The sequence below is a fragment of the Clupea harengus genome, chromosome 10 (assembly GCF_900700415.2).
Source record: "Clupea harengus chromosome 10, Ch_v2.0.2, whole genome shotgun sequence".
Taxonomy (NCBI): domain Eukaryota; kingdom Metazoa; phylum Chordata; class Actinopteri; order Clupeiformes; family Clupeidae; genus Clupea; species Clupea harengus.
Window position 1 is genome coordinate 20192880 of NC_045161.1, and position 20149 is coordinate 20213028.

The window sequence follows — 20149 nt, forward strand, 5'->3', positions numbered from 1 at the left end:
CCATAACCATCCCAGCCACTCATACTTGAATGGAGGACATTCAGTATGAAACAGTTTGACTTAATAACGCGTTCATGTTGTGTGATTTCACCAGCGACTCAACACTTTGGTGCATAACTCTGTGTTGCTACTGTGTTTATCCACAAACTTTTCATAATTCTTAATGTTTTTGTTTGTTTCAGATCATGCCCTGTGGACCGACCAAGAGGCACATGTTGCCATTTCATGCAGAAGTTACAAACACTGCCGGGCTCCTCTGTGTCACAAGCAGTGGCCAGAGAAAGAGGTGGAGGAAGGTGCATTTCGCCAGAGAGGAGTATAGGGCCAGAGTGATACCCTATCGCAATGGTGCTTAGGCGGCGGTTATACACTAGTTTCAACAGACAGAGGAAGTGCCCCTGAAACCAGCTGTGGAGAAACACCATGGTGGTTAGAGCCCTGAAAAAAGCACGCAGGAAAGCTGAATGTAAGTGGAGAAAAAACAAAACTGCAAACCACTATGACCTCTATAAACAAAGCCTTTGTAGTTTTAACTATGAGTTATGCAAATCTCTGAGGAGACAGAAAGCACAGCGGGCGGAACACCATGATGGTAAAAGCCCAGAGAAAAGAATGCAGGAAAGCTGAACATTAGTGGAAAGTGTTTTTTAGTGGAAAATGTTTTACTCAAATCCAAATCCACTGTGACCTCTACAGACAAAGCCTCTGTAGTTTTAACTATGAGTTACACAGGGCTGGACAGATGCATGTAGTTTTAACTATGAGTTATGAAGGGCTGGACATGTGCATGTAGTTCTCCATTTAAAGCAGAGAACGAGAGATGAGGATATTTACAATGTGTTTAAAAGCTATGTCCGTGAAAATAACATCCCCATTCATAAACTGGTGGCAAACACTACCGATGGGGCACCGGCAATGTGCGGTGTTGCACGCTGGTTTTATAGCACTGTGCCGTAATGACCAGGATTTCCCAGACTTCATAAAGTGTCACTGTGTGATTCATCAGCAAGCCTTGGCTTTTCTCATGTTATGACACTGGTGGTTAAAGTGGTAAACTCGATTCGAGCAAAAGCGCTTCAGCATCGCTTATTCAAGGCGTTATTGGATGAGCTTGATTCTGCGTATGGAGACCTGCTTCTACATTAATCAATCAATCAATGTATTTATTTGATCAAGAGGGACAGTGTACATTCATGAACATTGAAATGTAAATGCACCCAATTATAGCCAAAAGGCTAGTTTCCATTGGCCAGGTTTTGTTCCCCTTAACGTGAGCAACAGTCCTTGGTGACCGTTTACTGTTTGGTAAAATGAGAAGTTACACTCAACCGCAGTCTGTTTCAATTAAGTCCTGGGATTACACAAGGACTAAGGCCAAGGACATGGCACTTACATCCACTCTAATAAACATAAAAAAGAAGAGATATACAGTTTCACAAAGTTTTCTATCACAATAGCCTATCTCTTGTAGAGAGATGCGTGATACTTCATAGTTAAGTAATGCAGACCATTGACAGTCAGAACATATGGGAGAGTGTCACTCATTGTGGGGGAGAGTCAGTGTGTGTGTGTGTGTGTGTGTGTGTGTGTGTGTGTGTGTGTGTGTGTGTGTGTGTGTGTGTGTGTGTGTGTGTGTGTGGTATTGCATGGTATACATATAAATGTATGAGCACCACTCCTCTGTTCTTGAGTCAGAAGACCGAGGGACACACACTCTCACATACCTGAGGTGAGGACATTTTAACACTGTAAATACAAAGTGGTTATAAATATATATATATTTAATTACTATTATTATTCTCAGTATTAGTGAATGGTGATACCCAATGTATGTCTCAGTATTTTCTCCAACCCGGTTCTAAATGTTCAGTTGTAAGTCAAAGCCACATTTGAGATGTAACAAGCACTTTTATTAAAACAGACTGTATTTTTTTTTTTACTACTATTCAGTAATTGCACATCACTTTTGACAGGAAGCCTGTACATGAATTTGGACGTAGGGGGTGAGGAGTTGGTATTTAGTTTATGATGGAAAGTTGACATTGTGTTTACCACAAACAGTGCTTGCAGTGGTGTCATGGCTGCTTTAATGTAGTCAACCTCATGTTTAACATTTATCATTTACATTTAGTCATTTAGCAGACACTTTTGTCCAAAGCGACGTACAAGGGAGAGAATAGTCAAGCTACGAGCAATAGAACCTGGTGTAACAATAAAGAAATACTACTTTACATAAGAAATATAACAAAATGAAATAAAAAGAAAAAGAAGTGCAGAAATGTAACTGCTGTAATTGCAAGTTACGCACTAGTCGAAGTGCCAGTTAGGACGGGAAGTGCTCGCTGAAGAGTTGGGTCTTCAAAAGCTTCTTAAAGGTAGAGAGGGACGCCCCTGCTCTGGTAGTGCTGGGTATTTATCAGATACCTTGACTCATAATAAAGGAGAGAAACTGTTTCAAAATACTATCCCTGTTCATTACTAAGCTAGGTGTGTGGCACATTAGTGATATTTGACTGTAAAATATAGCCTAACGTTAGACTAAAGAAGAGAAGATTAACAAAATCAGTTTAGTAGTAGCCTGGCTTATAGGGTCATTTGCAAATAAGCTTCACAATTAAATGTGCGTTCGGGGAGGGACTGTAGTATTTTAGCTTGAAATGCCCATCACTATTTCATACACCTTTAAACGGCTAGTAGTGCTTGCACCACAACTACATTGGATTTATTTTGCATTGCATTACACAATGACGCAACGTTGAATAAACCGCGGTTAATAGGTGCAGTCAATACACAGGTTTGTTTTTATAAAATGACATACAATGCTCTAATGCAGTTTAAAAACAGTGCAGTTAATAGACGGGAACATATGGTATACACAAATAGATTAGATACAAGGTATAGCTACAGTCTACTAGTGTTAGCGGAAAATACATAAGCTACACAAGTAGCAAGGTGTGTTGGCTACATAGTTCAGGAAAATGACATATCCCCCCCCCAGAACAAACCAGATAGGTACCTGTTCAGCAGAAAGACAGCCACCATGGCGTCTCTGGCTTCCTGTCTCTGTAGTGGGTGCTTTTACTGCCCTTCCTGTCTCTGTAGTGGGTGCTTTTACTGCCGTTCCTGTCTCTGTAGTGGGTGCTTTTACTGCCCTTTCAAGTTTGGCCTCTGAAGCCACGGACTCCTGTGGTTTACCCTTGTTTTATCTCAGGCTCAGCCTATCTCTTTCTTTTTAGCTTGCTTTTCTTCACTGGTCTTCTGTTTCCTTTTCTGTGTTGGCTGTTGGTTAAGGAGGTGGTATATTCATTGCTGGTTTGCACCTAAATCCACTCACTAAAGATGTTGAGTTTGACTGAGTGAGAGCATGTGGGGGGAGGGGCCTGAGCAGTGATTGACACTCCATCAGACACTCCTCCCGACTGTGATTAGTTGTTTTGATCCGGTTGCGGTGCATTCCTGCAAATCGCAGTAGGAGCACTAGGTGTAGCCAGAGGAGCCTGATTGTTTTCACAGATTATCCATCTCAGGACATAGTGACAGTTTTATTATATGACGAAAAGTTAGTTTTATAAGGGTTATCTATTGCAGCTTTAATGATATGGATATTTAGCTCAATGATACACACATGATGACCTTTAAAAATGCTTAAAGTTTATAAGACCTTTAAAGGGTAAACACTGATCTATGTCATCCCTGTTACTCTGCATAAGTTTCATTTCAAGCTAATTTGCTCATTTGTATCTAAAAGGTGAATGTCACAAAAGCACATGCTGTGTACTTTGAAAGGTTATTGCTTGTAGATATTGATTTACTTCTGATAATACAATTATTGTTTAGATGCATGTTAAAAAATGGTAACAGTTTTGATGTTGTATGCTGGCCCCTTGGTCTAACCTTATAAAACATCATCAGAGATAAGAGAAATGTCCTGGTTCAGTGATGCAATGTCCTGTAAATTATCACTTTGGAAATAGTACCATTACTTTGCAAGGTTTTTTTGGTAAGGGTAAAAGAGTTGACATGAAATCAAGGGACAATATGTATTATATATATTGATACCAAAACAACTGTTCACACAATCTTTCACAAAAAGATTACACTTAAAACAATTGTGTGCAAAAATGTGCCCACATTTTACAAATCTAACGTCTTGCTGAAGAAGAATAATCATAGGCCAAAAACCTCACCCTCATCAGCATGTACTTAAATTATTTTAAATAATATTGATTGACTTCAATTGTATGTTATGTTGAGAAAAGAAGACACAGTACTGTTATATTTTTAATTTACATAGTTATTTGTTGTTATAGTAATTTTATGACTGAATGACCCACATTGATTTTGTAAATTCCCTGCAGTCCTACAGTAAATACATTAATTAATTATACTTCACCACAGTAATGCGCCTTCTCTCAGATTGGCAAGTGTAAATAAGCATGTCAATTTATCTTGCCCAAAAGATCAGCATTAGGAGATAACGCTTCCTCCACTCTCTCTAGCTCCCCCGCCTGCACCTCGTTGCATTCATCCTTTTTTCATTTTGAAAACACTTCTGATTCATAGCCTTCGTGTCTTGCCTTCATGCAAATTAGCTAACACCAGACGCAAACAATAACAAGCCCTGTACATTAACCGGTGTGTGTGCTCTCTCTTCGTCTCTCTTGTGCTCTCTCTTCGTCTTTCTTGTGCTTTCTCTTCGTCTCTCTTGTGCTCTCTCTTCGTCTCTTCGCGTGCAGAGCAGGTCTGCTACTTGAAGAGAGACCAGAGAGAACCCAATAAGTATTTGCATTTTTGACACAATGACACAACGTTGGGAAAAAAACTGGTTAATACACGATTGCGGTTAATACAAGGGTGTGGTTAATACACTGGTTTGTTTTAAGCAATTACATAAAAGACATGCAGTTAATATACGCCGCAGTTAGTAGTTGGGAAATTATTGTTCAATTGTACATTCAATTGTACAATTGTACATTGTATTGTACATTGTTCAATTAATGACTATTTAGCCTGGGCAGGAAGGCCCGCCTCAAGCCAGTTGTTTGACAGCTTAGTCTTTCAAGGAAAAAAGCAAAAAATATAGGGAAAAAAACAAAAGCAAAAATAAGGAAAAATGTAAATATAATGAATACAAATAAATAAATTACATATAACTTTGCTTGGTGTCTTGGGTAATCCTCTCCACAGGATGGCGCTACATAACTACCCCAAACCAGACCTGGACATAACCTTGCAGGAAGCAGGCCGGGTCCTCCAGCTGATTATGAGCCCTGACCTCTACATGCAGTATAAAAACACCCTTTCCGAGCAGAGGGAGATCCTGCAGGAAGCCCAAAGAAAGCTGTCCGATGCCTGCTTGAGCCGCGAGAATTGGGTGACAGAGCAGTTCAAAGGTTACCTTCTGTCCTGTGACGACCCAATCCCCACCTCCACCGTCATGCCTGTCGTCCTGACTCAGTCGAAGGCCTGGAGAGATGACACATCCCTGGGTAGGGCGGCAGCGCTGGTGCATGCCATGGCCAAGCTGTACAGCGAACCCTTGGCTGAGGGAGAGGTGCCAGAGGAGCGCACGCAGCAGTCAGAAATGTTCGCTTCCAGCCGACTCCCTGGAAAGAAACAAGATGAGATTAAGGTAAGTTTAGACTTAAGTTGTGAAAACATGATGGGCTTCTAATATCCAGAGAAGAGTAAGGTAAGTTTTGCCCTGTGGAGAGTAGTCAAATGTTTAAATATATTTTATTACTTTTTTATAGGACATTTCAGGAGATTTTTCATGTCCCAACTGTGTGTCCTTCAATTCAGCAATGTAATTTATAGTCGCTCTGATCTACTCGGGTACCAGTTGTCCCTGGCACTATATTTCCTATGTTGTTCCAGGGATATAAAGTACCTCGGCCAACGTCCTAAAGCTTGAGCCTGTGCTGAAATTCACATGCATGAGCACAGATGCATTCCAATGTGATGGAACTGGAAATATTGCTATTCTGTTGTTACATTAACTAAGTGTAGCCTTATTTTGTATCTGTAACTTGTAATCTTGGATGTATACTCTGTCTGTCTCACTGAGACCTGAACAAATGTCATGTGACCCCCCCCCCCCCCCCCCCGAGAGTCTCCTTCCTGCTATAACCCTTTGTACCCTGTTATCACCCCCCTCCCCCATAGGTGAACCCCTCACCCCACTGTCTCCCCCTTCCTCTCACCTATAGGGTGTGGTCATCCCCTCCCCTATTGTATTCTACCTAACTGAAATGGTTTAAATACCAGCTTAGTGTACAGTAAGGTAGGCCATTCTCTGAGCACCAGCTGAGAGGGGGTCTCCACGCTGAAATAAACTACAGAATCCTGACTGCGTCCTCCGGTCCCTTCTTCAACTTTGGCGTGCTCATTTAGATTCGGCGCGAAGGCATCGCGAACGGCGCGAAGGCATCGAATTCCAAGCTTAGTCCCAATACATTAAACGTGTTATAGACACGTGTTTTAAACAAAACACTGTGTCGGTTGTTGTTATTAGGCGTTATAGACGCGTGTTTTAGACAAAACACTGTGTCGGACGTTGTTATTAGGCGCAAGTGTTTAGACAATACTTTTGTCTGAAAGCTGCGACGGGCTCTGTTTGTAGCGCTGTACAAACTGAGATAAGTCTACCATCGAAATTCTCTCAAACGGGGTAGCTAACTTGGACCTGTACGGATGTGATAGAGAGCTCTCATAAAAAAAAACTTCTGCACATAGAAAAAGTCCCGTTCACTACAATTGACTTTATTGTTAATTAAAAGGACCAGGACGAGTCAGTTTCGGCGTGCTATGTGTTTGTCTGTCCCATGTTTTATGTTCATTGTGTAAGCCTATGTGCGTCGATCTGTGTTGTCCTGTGTTCTTAAATGGGCAACTTTGACTATAAGTAGCGACTGCGCATGCTCAAACAGCCCTATCTGGCCCATTGGCTGAATTGATCAAACTTTAGCCAGTTAGCAGGAGTGAAGACTTTTATGGATGGGCCTACATGATTTATTACTCCGAGATAAGATCATTGTATGTTGTGTTACAATTAGGAGTAATTGTAAGCATATTTTTAACGGAACAAAGTCTTCGTCCTGGGTGTATATGTTTAAGGTACATGGAAATAAGATACCTTTTCCGAAAAACATACGTAAAAGTATAGACACATTAGCTGGGCCCACAATAGGTTGGGATGCCCCTTTTAAATAAAAGCATCCCATGCTCGTTGTTCAAGTGACCGGCCGCTGTCTGATAGTCAAATCACACCATTGAATAGTGAGGAGGCAGAACTATCTGCTAACTGTATGTGTTGTGTGTTGCATACGTGTTGTAACCTAAATTAATTTCTCTTGTCTTTGTTTCCCAACGAGTCAGTCAACACGTGTCCTGAGCGAACGAGTGCGTGTGTGTAAATGGGCTGGCCAGCCGTTGTATGAATGGACTTAACACGACTCAATTCCACTCACCGACTGAGTGAGAATATACCAGGACATACTTTTGACCACTGACTTTGTTTTGTTTATTGTCTGGTATGATTGAAGTCTGACAATATCTTGCTTTACCCTGTATATACTTTTCAATGGTGATAGCATCCAAGCTATCATATGGGGGATTGAAGGCTCTTTGTGACTTATCTACTGACAGTGCTTACACTATTTTAGGCTGTGGTCATCCCCTCCCCTATTGTATTCTAGCTGACTGAAATGGTTTAAATACCAGCTTAGTGTACAGTAAGGTAAGCCATTCTCTGAGCACCAGCTGAGAGGGGGTCTCCACATAATAAACGTGGTACCAGGGACAACTGTTGCACGAGGAAATAAGAGCGATTGTAATTTATCTTTTGTAATACCTGTAGCATTCCCTTCTCCTTGTATTGCAATGTCCTGATATGCCATATGGTAATTTAAACCTGCTGTAGTTCTAGTCTCTTGCGTGCCTCGTGGCACATAAGGCCTCCACAGATTCTCTGTGGTCATCGCTGTGTTATTATGGTTTTCCCGATCCTGTCTGAGTATGTGTCCGATCATCTTCCATCTCCGCCATCTCACCTCTGCACTCAGTGGTTTCTTTAAACCTGCTGTGAGTGATGCTTATTACTTATTATGATCCCCCCCCCCCCCTACTGCTTTACTACCTTCAGCTTTGCACTGAGGGTCTACATTAGAACGGAGTGTGTCTCATTCTTTTACATTCCAGCTCTACCCAGACAGTCTTCATGCCATCCTTACCTGCCGAACGGGGGTGTATCCTATTCAGATACTGCACAAGCCCCGTGCAGGAGCCCCTCTCACAGCCCTGCCTCTGGGGGATATATACCATCAGCTGGAGCTCGTCAATAACCAGCCCGCCACGGGCAAAGACCACGATGCCTCCGCTATCTGTAGCCTCTCCTCCCTGCCCCGTAGGGACTGGTACGGTGTGAGGGAGCAGATCTTGAAGAAGGGAGGGCCAACTGCAGACTCCCTGAACCTCATGGAGAGCGCGGTACTGGCGCTCTCCCTGGAAGATGGACCGGCACCACCTGACATGGCAAGCACCCTCAATGCTGTCAAACTCGGGGCCAAGGGGTGGAGCTGTCTGAGGTATTATGACAAGGTGAGTAAATTATACCCTTTTAAGGAAATTGTGTGACAGAGAGAGAGAGCGAAGAAGAAGAGAGGGAGTGAAGAAAACAATCTTAACCAAAAATGATGTAGGTGTGGTTAAAAAATAAAGTAATTATCTTACATAGAGAATGTCTTGTTAATTAGAAATCCTCTAGTTTTGATTCTGAATGGGGTAGGGGTAATGTAGGGGAATTATATTCCTGAATATTCCTTCAATGATACTTGCTGCGATATTACATCAAATGTTATGTGACCATGGCATGTGAAATTAAAGTAAAAATAAAAACCTTCTTATTTTTCCTTCCAGGTGATTAACGTGGTGGTGTTCAAAGATAACACAGCAGGCTTGGTGTTTGAACATACTGTTGTAGATGGAACGGTGGGTTTGCTTGTGACTGACTGTGTCTTTAATCTGTCAGAGTCACAGAGTAGAAGCCTTATCCATGCCCAGACAGTGAACAAATCTGCAGCTCTTGACGCTAACTTGAAAAGTCCCAAACCCTTAACATTTCAGCTGGAGGGTATTGTCATGCCAAGTCAACCTGCCGGCACATCTACCCCAGAAACTCCCCCTATTCTCACTTTTGAAATGCCTTTTTGTTCTGATGCTCTCGCCATCCTAAGGAGTCAACGAGGCGTTTATGATGCCTGGATCACCTTCTCCCTGCAGCTAGCCTTGAGACAAACGCTTGGAGAATCAGCTGAAAAACACATCCTTGTCACCCCCACCCACATGCTCCACTTCAAACATGGCCGCTGTGATCCCACCTACTCCTTCACAACCAGTTCTCGGCAGTTAGTAAGTGCACTGGCTGCTTGCATCGGTCCAGATGGGAACCCTCCGTACACCAAGGAGCTCATTGGCCTGTTCCACCTGGCTCTGCTAGAGCACAAGAATCTCATCAAAGCCACGAAGAGTGGCCAAGGTGTGGGGCCTCACTTGGGGGTCTTGCGTCATTCCGTGTCCCCAAACAATCCCCTGAGGAAGTTTCTTGATCTTTTTGGATGTCCGTCTGTGTACCTCACAGGGTGGAAACTAACAGAGGGAGTGGAATGTGGAGTTGGAAATGTGTACGCTCGTGACCAGCTAGCTGTTACCTACGTTGGGAAGAAAGACCGGGTTCGCATTGTCATGAATGGAAAAGGTAGCTTTGCAAGTGTATTGGACAAACTTCATTCAAACCTGCAAGTAACACTGAAACAAGTCGTGCTCCTGGCCCTTAGATATGCAATGGCCGGTCAGATGGGGGCTCTTGAGTGTATTCTGCAGGGGAAAGATGAACGGAAAATGAATGGAGACGCAGTGGCTAACATTTGCGTAGATGAATCCGGAAAGTCTACCCAATCCGCTGAGATGAAGCCTGGCTTCACATTGCTGATTCATGGTGGAGCTGGTGAGAGTTTGCCAATGAATCAGAGCGTGGTGGACGTCCTTGAGTTTGCCCTTGAAACTGCCCTGAGCCTTGGGGCACAAGTACTGAGAAAAGGAGGGAGCAGCTTGGACGCTGTGGAGAGAAGTGTGGTGGCCCTGGAGGACTGCTTTTTCTTCAATGCAGGCAAAGGTGCGGTCTACAACAAAGATGGCCAACATGAGCTGGAGGCCTCCATAGTGGACGGCAATGGGAGCAACTCAGGATCAGTTGCCTGTTTGTGCACAGTGAAAAACCCGGTGAAGGCAGCCAGACAAGTCATGGAGAAAAGTGAGCATTCACTTCTCATTGGAGACGGGGCTGAGGAGTTTCTGCATGGACTGCCTAAGAAGGACAGGAACAAGCCTGTGGGACCTGAGTACTTCCAGACGGACATACGCCGTAGGCAGCTGGACATCAAGCTTAACAGCATCCAATCCACCAAGGACAATCATCCACAAACTGTGGGAGCAATTGCCCTAGATAGGTGGGGTAAACTGGCAGCTGCAACCTCTACTGGTGGACTAGTGGGCAAGTTAAAGGGCAGAGTGGGCGACACGGCTGTGATGGGCGCAGGAATATATGCTGACGAGAAGGTAGCAGTGACGTGTTCGGGTGATGGTGATGTTTTCCTCAGGCAAACAGTTGCTCAAAGAGTCGCTAGTCTGTACAGTCATAAAGGATACACACTCAGACAGGCCTGTCAGGAGGTGATCTCTGAGAACCTAAAAGGCTGCCAAGCTGGAATCATTGCAGTGGATCACAAAGGTGAAGCTGTGATTGAAACAAATGCAGGGGTCATGTTTGTAGCGTCAATGGTCAATGACACAATTCGTGCAGAAGTGTTTAGACCAGCAGTGAACTTCTCCAATGTAATCTGGGAGACTGATGAACTGGTGGCTTACTTACAACCTGAGCCATGGACTCCTGGGGCCGCAGTCCTTACTTCCAAGTCTCTCAGTGGTCCCAACTGCATTTTCCAGCTCACTGTTCCTAACTGTGTCACAATGCTCCTGGGGGCTCGAAGAGTTGCGAACATGCTATGTGAACGACTTGGTGTACAACGTTGTGCTCTTGTGGTGCTTCCCCTGCCAGACCAGCCTGTCCAGATCAAAGTGTTGCCTATTCATGGCCTTAAACCTACCTGGAGACCCCATCTTGCTGAGGAGGAAGAGTTCAATCACAACGATCCAGGCTACTGTAGCTCTAAGAATGGCCCACGTTGTGAAGATGCTGAGCTTGATAACATCCAGGCCAAGATTCGGGCCAAACTTCAAACACCTAATGTGCCATACTGCTACGACTTCCTGGGAGACCCTTCGCACAACAATCTCTTCTCCCGAATTGTGCGTGGTGAGGAGAAACATTGGCGGGTGTGGGAGGACAACAGTCACGTGGCCTTCCTGACACCCTTCCCCAACACACCTGGATTCACAGTTGTGGTGCCACGCAAACCACTCCCCAGTGACGTCTTCCGTCTAAAAGAGGAGGACTACACAGCCCTCATCCTTGCCACCCGCAGCGTGGCACAGCTCTTGCAGGAAGGTATGGGAGCCCGAGGAGTGGCTCTCATTTTTGAGGGCTTTGAAATTGATTATGCCCACACAAAACTTGTTCCCTTAGTGGCTTCACCTTGTCAGAAATTCAACACCGTGCCACCACAGTTTTTTCAGACATACCCAGGGTTTGTCACCTCGGCCAACGGCCCGGTAGCATCACCAGAAGAGCTCAAAAAAGTCCACGCTCAGATCACACGGAGCACAGCTCCAAGGTCATGGGAAGATCCTCAAAGCCATGCCACACTAGCAATAACCAACCAGTGGTATCGCAATCTCTTTCAGATCCAGAACACCCTCTTCCACAGCACTGTAGATTACTTCAACAACCTCTGTCAGTATGCTTACGCTTTGACCCCCATCACCACGGACACTATCTCCTCCCCAATGGGCCTGGGGTCTGACTCAGAGCCTGTGCTCATCACCATGCTGGGACAGGAAGTCCACTTGGCCGACTCCATGCAGTTTGTTCTTGAATATTTTCTGCGGTTCCAAGAAGGTCTGCCTGGGGCCTACTATGTGTCACCCAGTTTCAGGGGAGAAGATCCCGATGCCACACACTTAAACCAGTTCTACCACGTGGAATGCGAACTCTTAGGTGACATGGACGATGCGATTGCTGTGGCCGAGGGATTTGTAGCTCACATGACACAACAGATGCTGAAGAAACACTCTCAGATCGTCTTGAGCACGGCTGGCACTCTGTCCCACGCACAGGGCCTGCTAAAAATGCTGGAGGGTGGGAAAGCCCTCCCAAGGGTCACCTTGGAACAAGCAATCCCCATGATGCCATCCCCAGACTGCCTGGAGTGGGTTCAAGATGGCCAGCCTCAGTTTGGCAAAAAGCTCACTCGAAAAGGCGAGCGGGTCTTGATTGAGAAATATGGCGGTGCTGTTTGGCTGACAGAAATGGATCACCTTGGAGTGCCGTTCTATCAGGCATATGTAGAAGGCTCGGGAAGATCCAAAGCCAAGGCTGCCGATCTCCTGCTGGGACTGGGTGAGACTCTAGGCCTGGGGGAGCGCCACCCAACCTCGGAGATGGTGCAGGAAGCGCTGCGGCACCACGCTGTTCCAGAAGAATCTTACAAATGGTACATCGGCATGCGGCAGGTCATTCCCTTACGCACCAGCGGATGGGGGATGGGCACGGAGCGCTACTTATGTTGGCTCCTTCAGCATCATGATGTCAGAGACATGCATATCATACCTCGGATGAAGGGCAAGAAATACATGCCTTAAACACATGCCTTAAACACATGCCTTAAACATCGTTCTTAGCCATTCAGGAATCAGAGAGTTGAACAGGATAGGTGACAAGATAGTTGTTTCATACATAAATCATCATGTATTCATTTTGCGCATAAGTGCTTGGTCCTACGAAGATATATATTTCGGCACACTTTTGAAAAAATTAGGATGACCATGAACAGGTGGAGATAAGATAGGATGTCATGTGTCATTGGATGAGACTAAAAGAGATAGAATAAACAGCTGTAATCTTTTAAAGCGTTGACAGAAAAATGTGCTAAATGTGGGGGTTTGTGGAGGTTTTCTGCCATTTTCAGAATATACATGTATTGTTTGAAGAGTAGTGTAGTATCGTTTCGGAGGTTTTAACCACTTTAGGTGTAATTGCTTGTCATACAGTATGGTTAGGAGGCATTTTGGACACTTTCACACGTTTTTTTTTTTTTTTACACGTTTTGTTTATTTTGAACACGTTTTGTTTATTTTGTACATGTTTCAGGAAGGTAGAATGTGTGAGGTGATGGAACATTAATTTAATCCGCCTTCACACTGCACTGTTGCATTCTGGAGCTGGTGCAAGTGGAGCTTGTGACATTTGTGTCTTTATTGACAAAAAATTCTGTGTATGTTATATAATAGTATACCAGCTGGAAGACCTGACTAAAAGTCAACCCATTTTTCTCCAATCATCACATTGCTTCAGGAGAATGGTGGGGAGGGGTGTATTTTAATTGGCTGTTGAACTCAAATACTTTGGCCAGAATTGTGTTTAAGTCATAATTACCATATTGTAGGAAATAGTGTAAAAGTTTTTTAAAATGCTTTTTAATGCTTGTTTTTAATGCTCACCTAACTCATTTTATCTGGGTCGCCTTTGATGTCTCCTTGCATTGTTCTTTCTCTTGCCTTATGTATAGGTACACTACCTATATGAAGTGATTGAGACCTGAGGTAGTAATTAAATAGTTGAAAAATGATCAATTCTTTCCAGAAGCAGCTGATGTTTAATTTCTCAACTGTTATACATTATGTTATTGCTTTTGAAAATATAATAAAATAAAGATCTTGTTTAAAACATCAGATTGTTTCTTTACCATTTATAAGTATTTATTTTAGATTAATTCAGATTCAGATAACTAACATAACACAACATACAACACAACACACAACACATACACACACACATACACATACACATACACATACACACACACACACACACACACACATACACATACACATACACATACACACACACACACACACACACACACATACACATACACATACACATACACATACACATACACATACACATACACATACACATACACAGATTTGGCCACTGGGTTGAAGGTGGTCCATATCGAAAAGCTACTGCTGATACGTTGCATAAGCCTTATACACAAACACTTTGCCTCAATGTGGAATGTCCTCCAAACTGTCGGTGAAAAAGACTCACGTTTCACAGGGCAGGTGTTGAGAAAGATTCACATTCTTTACAAAAGATTCACATTCTTTACAGGCCTCAGAGTTCAGGATAAGCCATGGCCGAGTTTCCTCCTCTTCATTTCTGTTTTCTAACGAGTCATGAGAGGTAGTGGTTACTGCATGCAACCCACACAAAACGGCCCCGTGCTAGAACCAGTGTTATGTCTCTAACAAGATCCCAAGTCCTAAGCACGCCATACCTCCTGCTGATCCAAACACTGTTATTTCCACTAAACCCATCCTGTACTATTCTTTCTGCTCTTAATGTGTTTATTTTGTTCTCTGTGCCCTTTGATGAGGGAAGCTCACTAGATTTGCATTTACCTATTATGGGTAACAGTAAACATTTACAAGGTTAGCCCAAAGATATACATCCGAGGAACATTTGTGTTGGCTTACTTTACTCATCTGAGACACACACACACACACACACACACACACACACACACACACACACACACACACACACACACACACACTAACACACACTAACACACACACATACACACACACAGTTTGGAGTGATGCCTACCCAGAGAGACAAAGAGAGAGAGAGAGAGAGAGAGAGAGAGAGAGAGAGATGAGGGGAGGAACATTTGTGTTGGCTAACGCACTTGTGTGAAGCTTTGCAGGACAACAGGCTTCTGCTGAATGCCTAAACAGGCGTGGTGTGCCAGAGGTGTTGTGTATAGGTGACAGAATGTGTAGCTTTGACAAATGCATTGCCAATTGCTATAAAATCAGATTTCCCTGTCAATATCTCTACAGACAGTGCCTAAGCCTTCAGCTCATACTTGGGCTCCCGTTAGGTAAAGCCTTCATTTCGGCACAGCAGCAGGCCCTGATTGCAGGCCCATGAGGCTGAAATGATCAAACTTTTGGATGTTCTGACACACTTAACTCCTTCCAAGTGCTCAGTTATTAAAACCACAGGACACCATGTACAACTCCAGGACACCTTAGCCGAGGGAAATACTCTTGCAGATTGCTGCAGATCAAAAGAGGGAGAATGATTAAAGAGTAGCCAGACAACATAGACAAAATGACAGATAACAGTTTTCTCTTGCACAGAGTTTTATCAGTTTACAGGACTTGCAAAAAGCCTATCCATCCTCAAAATGAATACCTGGATCAAGTGACGATAGGAAACTGTGTTTTACAGACGAAGGATGAGAGGTTTACTCAATGCCCACACTGCTGTGAGACTACCACTAATAAGTTCACATCTTGTACCTGTAGGCTACTTCCTTCTCCTCAGCAAAGCTCCTGCTCATAGCCTACAGAAACAGATCACAGTGCAGGTCCTGATTTTTTCAATAAACTACATTTACATTTAGCAAACGCTTTTATCCAAAGCGACTTACAAGGATGTTTACACATTTTTTTTTTTTTTTTTTACATTTACACTGATGGCACACTGCACATCAGGAGCAATTAGGGGTTCAGTGTCTTGCTCAAGGACGCTTCGACAGGGAATCAAACTAGCAACCTTCTGATTACTAAACGACTTCTCTACCACTGTACCACTGTCGCCCCTATACTATAATGTATGATGTTTTCATTCTTTTAGTTCATTTCATATTATTATTTTGAAGGATTATTATTACTTTCATGCCATCTGCATGGACAGCACTTTTTAATGACTCATCGTACAGTGCTGAAAAGCTGAAATTATGGTCATAATTATATAGTTACTGTGACAAATATTATGAAGTTGTGCACCATAAATGGTTTGAGTAAACTGCATTTATTTATACGGTGACTTTTATATACTGTAACTCTGCCCTTGTTCTTGTGAGCTTCTGGTGTCCTGCCACCTTGAGGTCAACATTGATTAAAAACCGCCGTGGAGATTGGAGCCGCCATGCCATTGTGCAAAGTCACACTACAATTGGCATGGAAATGTGATTGTCTCCCCACCCTCCACAAACACTGGTGTGCTAATTAAAAGTAGAGTCTGCAATTCTGGCAAAGGTTGTTGTAATTTGAGCTCAACAACCAAATCAAATTACACCCCCAAGCAGCAGGCATCGGACAGCTTTCTCTGGGGTTCCCGCAGGATCTCCCTCTACTCGGAAAGGGTGTTTTTGTACTGCATGTAGAGGTCAGAGGTCAGGGCTCAGAATCAGCTGGAGGACTCAAGCCTGCTTCCTGCAAGGCTATGTCTCCCATGTACTGTATGTCAATTTGGACAAAAGCGTCTGCTAGCTAAATGACTAAATGTAATGTCCAGGTCTGGTATAGCCATGTAGAGCCATCCTGTGGAGAGGAGGACCCAAGTCACCAGCAAAGTTATCCAGTGTGTGTAAACAACACAACGTTCGTGGCTGACACTGTACTGTGAAAATGGCCTGATCCAATGGTTAAGATCGAATGGCTTTATATTACAGCCAACAACAGAAGTGAGTACACCCCAGAGCAGTTCAGCAGTATCACTCAAATGCAGCGGTGTTCAGAAGTGAGTACACCCCAGCGCAGTATCACTCAAATGCAGCGGTGTTCAGAAGTGAGTACACCCCAGCGCAGTATCACTCAAATGCAGCGGTGTTCAGAAGTGAGTACACCCCAGCGCAGTATCACTCAAAGGCAGCGGTGTTCAGAAGTGAGTACACCCCAGCGCAGTATCACTCAAATGCAGCGGTGTTCAGAAGTGAGTACACCCCAGCGCAGTATCACTCAAAGGCAGCGGTGTTCAGTAACTTTTACTTCTAGGTAAGCAGAGCTGATCCCGACCTCAATCAGGTGTTTGCTATTCCTTGAAAGACCAATCTGTCAATCAGCTGGGTTTGGTGGGCTTTCCTGTGCAGGCTGCATAGTCGATTTTTCTTTTGCAATCACATCACTGTTATGACACACAAAATTCAGATGGAGGGCAGGGAGAATCTACAGCCTGAGCCGAGGTTGCTCCTGACACCTCGGCACCAATCAAACCCACCTCAGCTCTCTACCCAACACTCAAACCCACCGCTGCGCTCCACCCAACACTCAAACCCACCGCTGCGCTCCACCCAACACTCAAACCCACCTCTGGTCGTGTGTACACCACTTACCATTCCAGGCAAGTCTGCCATTATAACTTTTTGAAACACGCAATACCCCTTGTGGACACAAGAGGATGCTGACATCCTTCAGAGAGGCTGTAAGTAAGTGAGGACCACTGACCTCCTGTCTGATGGCCCACCTTGTATATCACCCGTCTTCCTGTGTGTTACAAACCACTCCAGGCACTGAGTGTATTTTGGTTTATTGCTCTAATTGTTTTGACTCACTGCTTATTAGTTTCATGTGTCAGAAGAAGAAAATCTTATTAGTTTAAGATGAATTTGGAGGTATTTCCGAGTAAGTATTTTTTATTTTTTTTGATCAACCCTGGAATTGCATTTTTGTTTAAGTGCTTCACCAGTGGTTATATGTTTTGGAATACTTATTATACTTATGATATTTATTTGTAACTCAGTGACCAACTTGTAAGTGTAGTCAGTAAAACATGTTCTAAAAAGCAATATATTCCAAACATATTCACCTCATATAATAAAACACACATTATTAGTGTCATTCCCATGTTACTTTCTGCACTTTCACAAACATGGTGGTTATTCTGTTGCTACATTTCCCTCTCATATGTTATGCTTTATTTGAAATGCTCATACCATTTTTGTTAAAGCGGATGTGAAGTGGGAAGCACTTCCAAAATACAACTGATTAATACTATTGTTGATGTGTAGGTTGTTGAAGTCTTAGAAGTGCAAATCATTTGTATCCTCTTGAGCATTTCTAATGAAAAGGTTAGCTTTTTTAAAAAAAAACTGGTTGTGGCACCTCTTAAATGTCAGATTACTTTGCCTGTCATGAGTAATACCTGAAAATTAATAAATGTATGCATACATGTGTAATGATTACATTTATAATACATACATTAAAATATATTTCATTCTATTTTTGTTCATGCAACTCAATGTGGTCAAATTGGTATGTTGTCATGCAACTTGCTTTTTTAAGCAAATTACTTCCTCAACAACCTTCTGACGCTGAATACCCAATATCAACATGGAACGTCTCATCACTCAAATGCCGCTATATCAGCAAATGCGCAGAGGTAATAATTAAAGTTTTAGTATGTAAGGTCACAATTTGCAAACTTTTAAATTTTTACTATTAATTAAATAAAATATTTCCTGGAAAGAAGCATTTTATAGAAATGGAAAACAGATACTGGTTTTTAGCTTTTGTAAATACAAGAATAAAGAGTAACATCATATAGTAAAGATAATAAAACATGCAATACATTCTCAATTGGTTTGATTTTGAATATTTTTAATTATATATTTTTTTAAATATTAAATATAAAATTTTCTGAATTCACATAAGGAAATAAAAGCTATTTCACAACAATTTAAAACATACCAATAGATTCCACATTCTATAATAATAATAATAATAATAACAAAAACAATAATGATAATAATATAAAAATGATATACTATTATTATGGTTTATGTTGTTAATACGACTACTACTACTAATAATAATAACAATATATATTTTACTATTGCAAAATAAAAAGTATTATAATTGTCGTATTGTTATTATTATACTAATTATTATTATTATTATTAATAATAATAATAAAATAAAAAAATAAGGCTAGGTGATATCAGAAGAAATCTTGGTGACACAAATATATCCATTTTAAAACAGATCAATATATTCTTACCCTTAATTCCACAATACACTTAAAATAGATATTTAAAGGCACATTTTTAACCTATTTTGTGTTTTTTGTCTATTATTAGAAATAATAAGGCACTTTAATATGGCACTGACCTCCCTGATGGACAGCGGGGTGCTTTCCGTTACCTGCGATTCTATGTCAGTCTCTCCTTATTGCCAAAACAATATAGATTTTTAATATGTTTGCAAAACACTAGCTGGGTAATTACTGGCATCACTGTTAACGCATGAAAGTAGATTACAGATTCAGTCTAATTCCTTATGCCAGTTCCAAACTAAGTTTTGAGAAAGTTAGGCAAAATCGCTGTAACGATTGTTGTATTTTTCGCAACTTCACTTGAAACACCAGGGGGCACTGTTTATCTTCGTTAAACCGCTAGGCTGCCAGAATGTTTTGTTGCTTTTCAAAGGACTTGGACTGAGCCAGAAGGTGGGGCGAATGGCGAGCGCATATTTCTGAGGACGGGCAGTCTATGATATGACGTTCCATAGAGGGCGGGGAATGTTTTGGTGGCCTCTCGATGAACTCGGAAATCTGGGCTAGGGGCACTTGAGGATGGAAGTCTGGCACCGGGCCAGTGATGGGGTATTTGGTAGCATTTTTTAACTCGACCAGCCCCCGGTGCAGATCTAAAGCCTGACCGAACAACGACCCAGCGACCGGGGTCGGAAGTTCAAAATACGTCGCGCGTCGCCATGGGTGAGGTAACAGTTGGGTTGGGGGATGCTTTCTGAAAAATCAGGTTACGAGACAAATCAGAAATTTCCCCATGGAAAGCTATGATTGCGGCCATGTGAACTTTAGATGAACCCGTTGCTTTTTCAGAACGGGGAGGGCGCTGGTATTATTTTTGGGGATGTTATGAGGGGTGAGGGTTTAATTTTTGCTAGCTCATCTCCCGACAATGACCGTAGTTTGAACCCATGGAAGGGTGGTGTGGTGCGGTGAGGGGCTTGGAGAGAGCAGAGGGCTCAGTGACGCAAATGTTTTTTAACAGTTTGGTGCATTGCCATTTCTCCAGAGTGCCAGCCTGAGTGAGCTCGGGGGGATAGGCGGCCATGTTGTTTTTGGTGACTCTGATCTCCATTGGGGCACAGGCAA

At 42.8% G+C, this 20149-nt stretch overlaps 1 protein-coding gene across 1 annotated transcript; it reads left to right on the forward strand.

Annotated features, from left to right (window-relative positions):
* The first annotated feature begins 1697 nt into the window (after positions 1 to 1697).
* Positions 1698 to 13900, forward strand: LOC105900857. Its single transcript, XM_031574341.1, has 4 exons — positions 1698 to 1729; positions 5188 to 5632; positions 8200 to 8598; positions 8917 to 13900. Exons 2-4 carry the CDS (start codon positions 5189 to 5191, stop codon positions 12814 to 12816), a joined length of 4743 nt encoding a protein of 1580 aa, XP_031430201.1. The 5' UTR covers positions 1698 to 1729; position 5188; the 3' UTR covers positions 12817 to 13900.
* Positions 13901 to 20149: the final 6249 nt, after the last annotated feature.

What these genes read in the sequence shown, in the direction of transcription:
- LOC105900857 (XM_031574341.1), top strand. Translation starts at nt 5,189, where the DNA reads ATGGCGCTACATAACTACCCCAAACCAGACCTGGACATAACCTTGCAG. An exon ending in AGAAACAAGATGAGATTAAG is followed by an intron (nt 5,633 to 8,199) that starts GTAAGTTTAGAC and finishes TTTACATTCCAG; the next exon opens with CTCTACCCAGACAGTCTTCA. An exon ending in GTCTGAGGTATTATGACAAG is followed by an intron (nt 8,599 to 8,916) that starts GTGAGTAAATTA and finishes TTTTCCTTCCAG; the next exon opens with GTGATTAACGTGGTGGTGTT.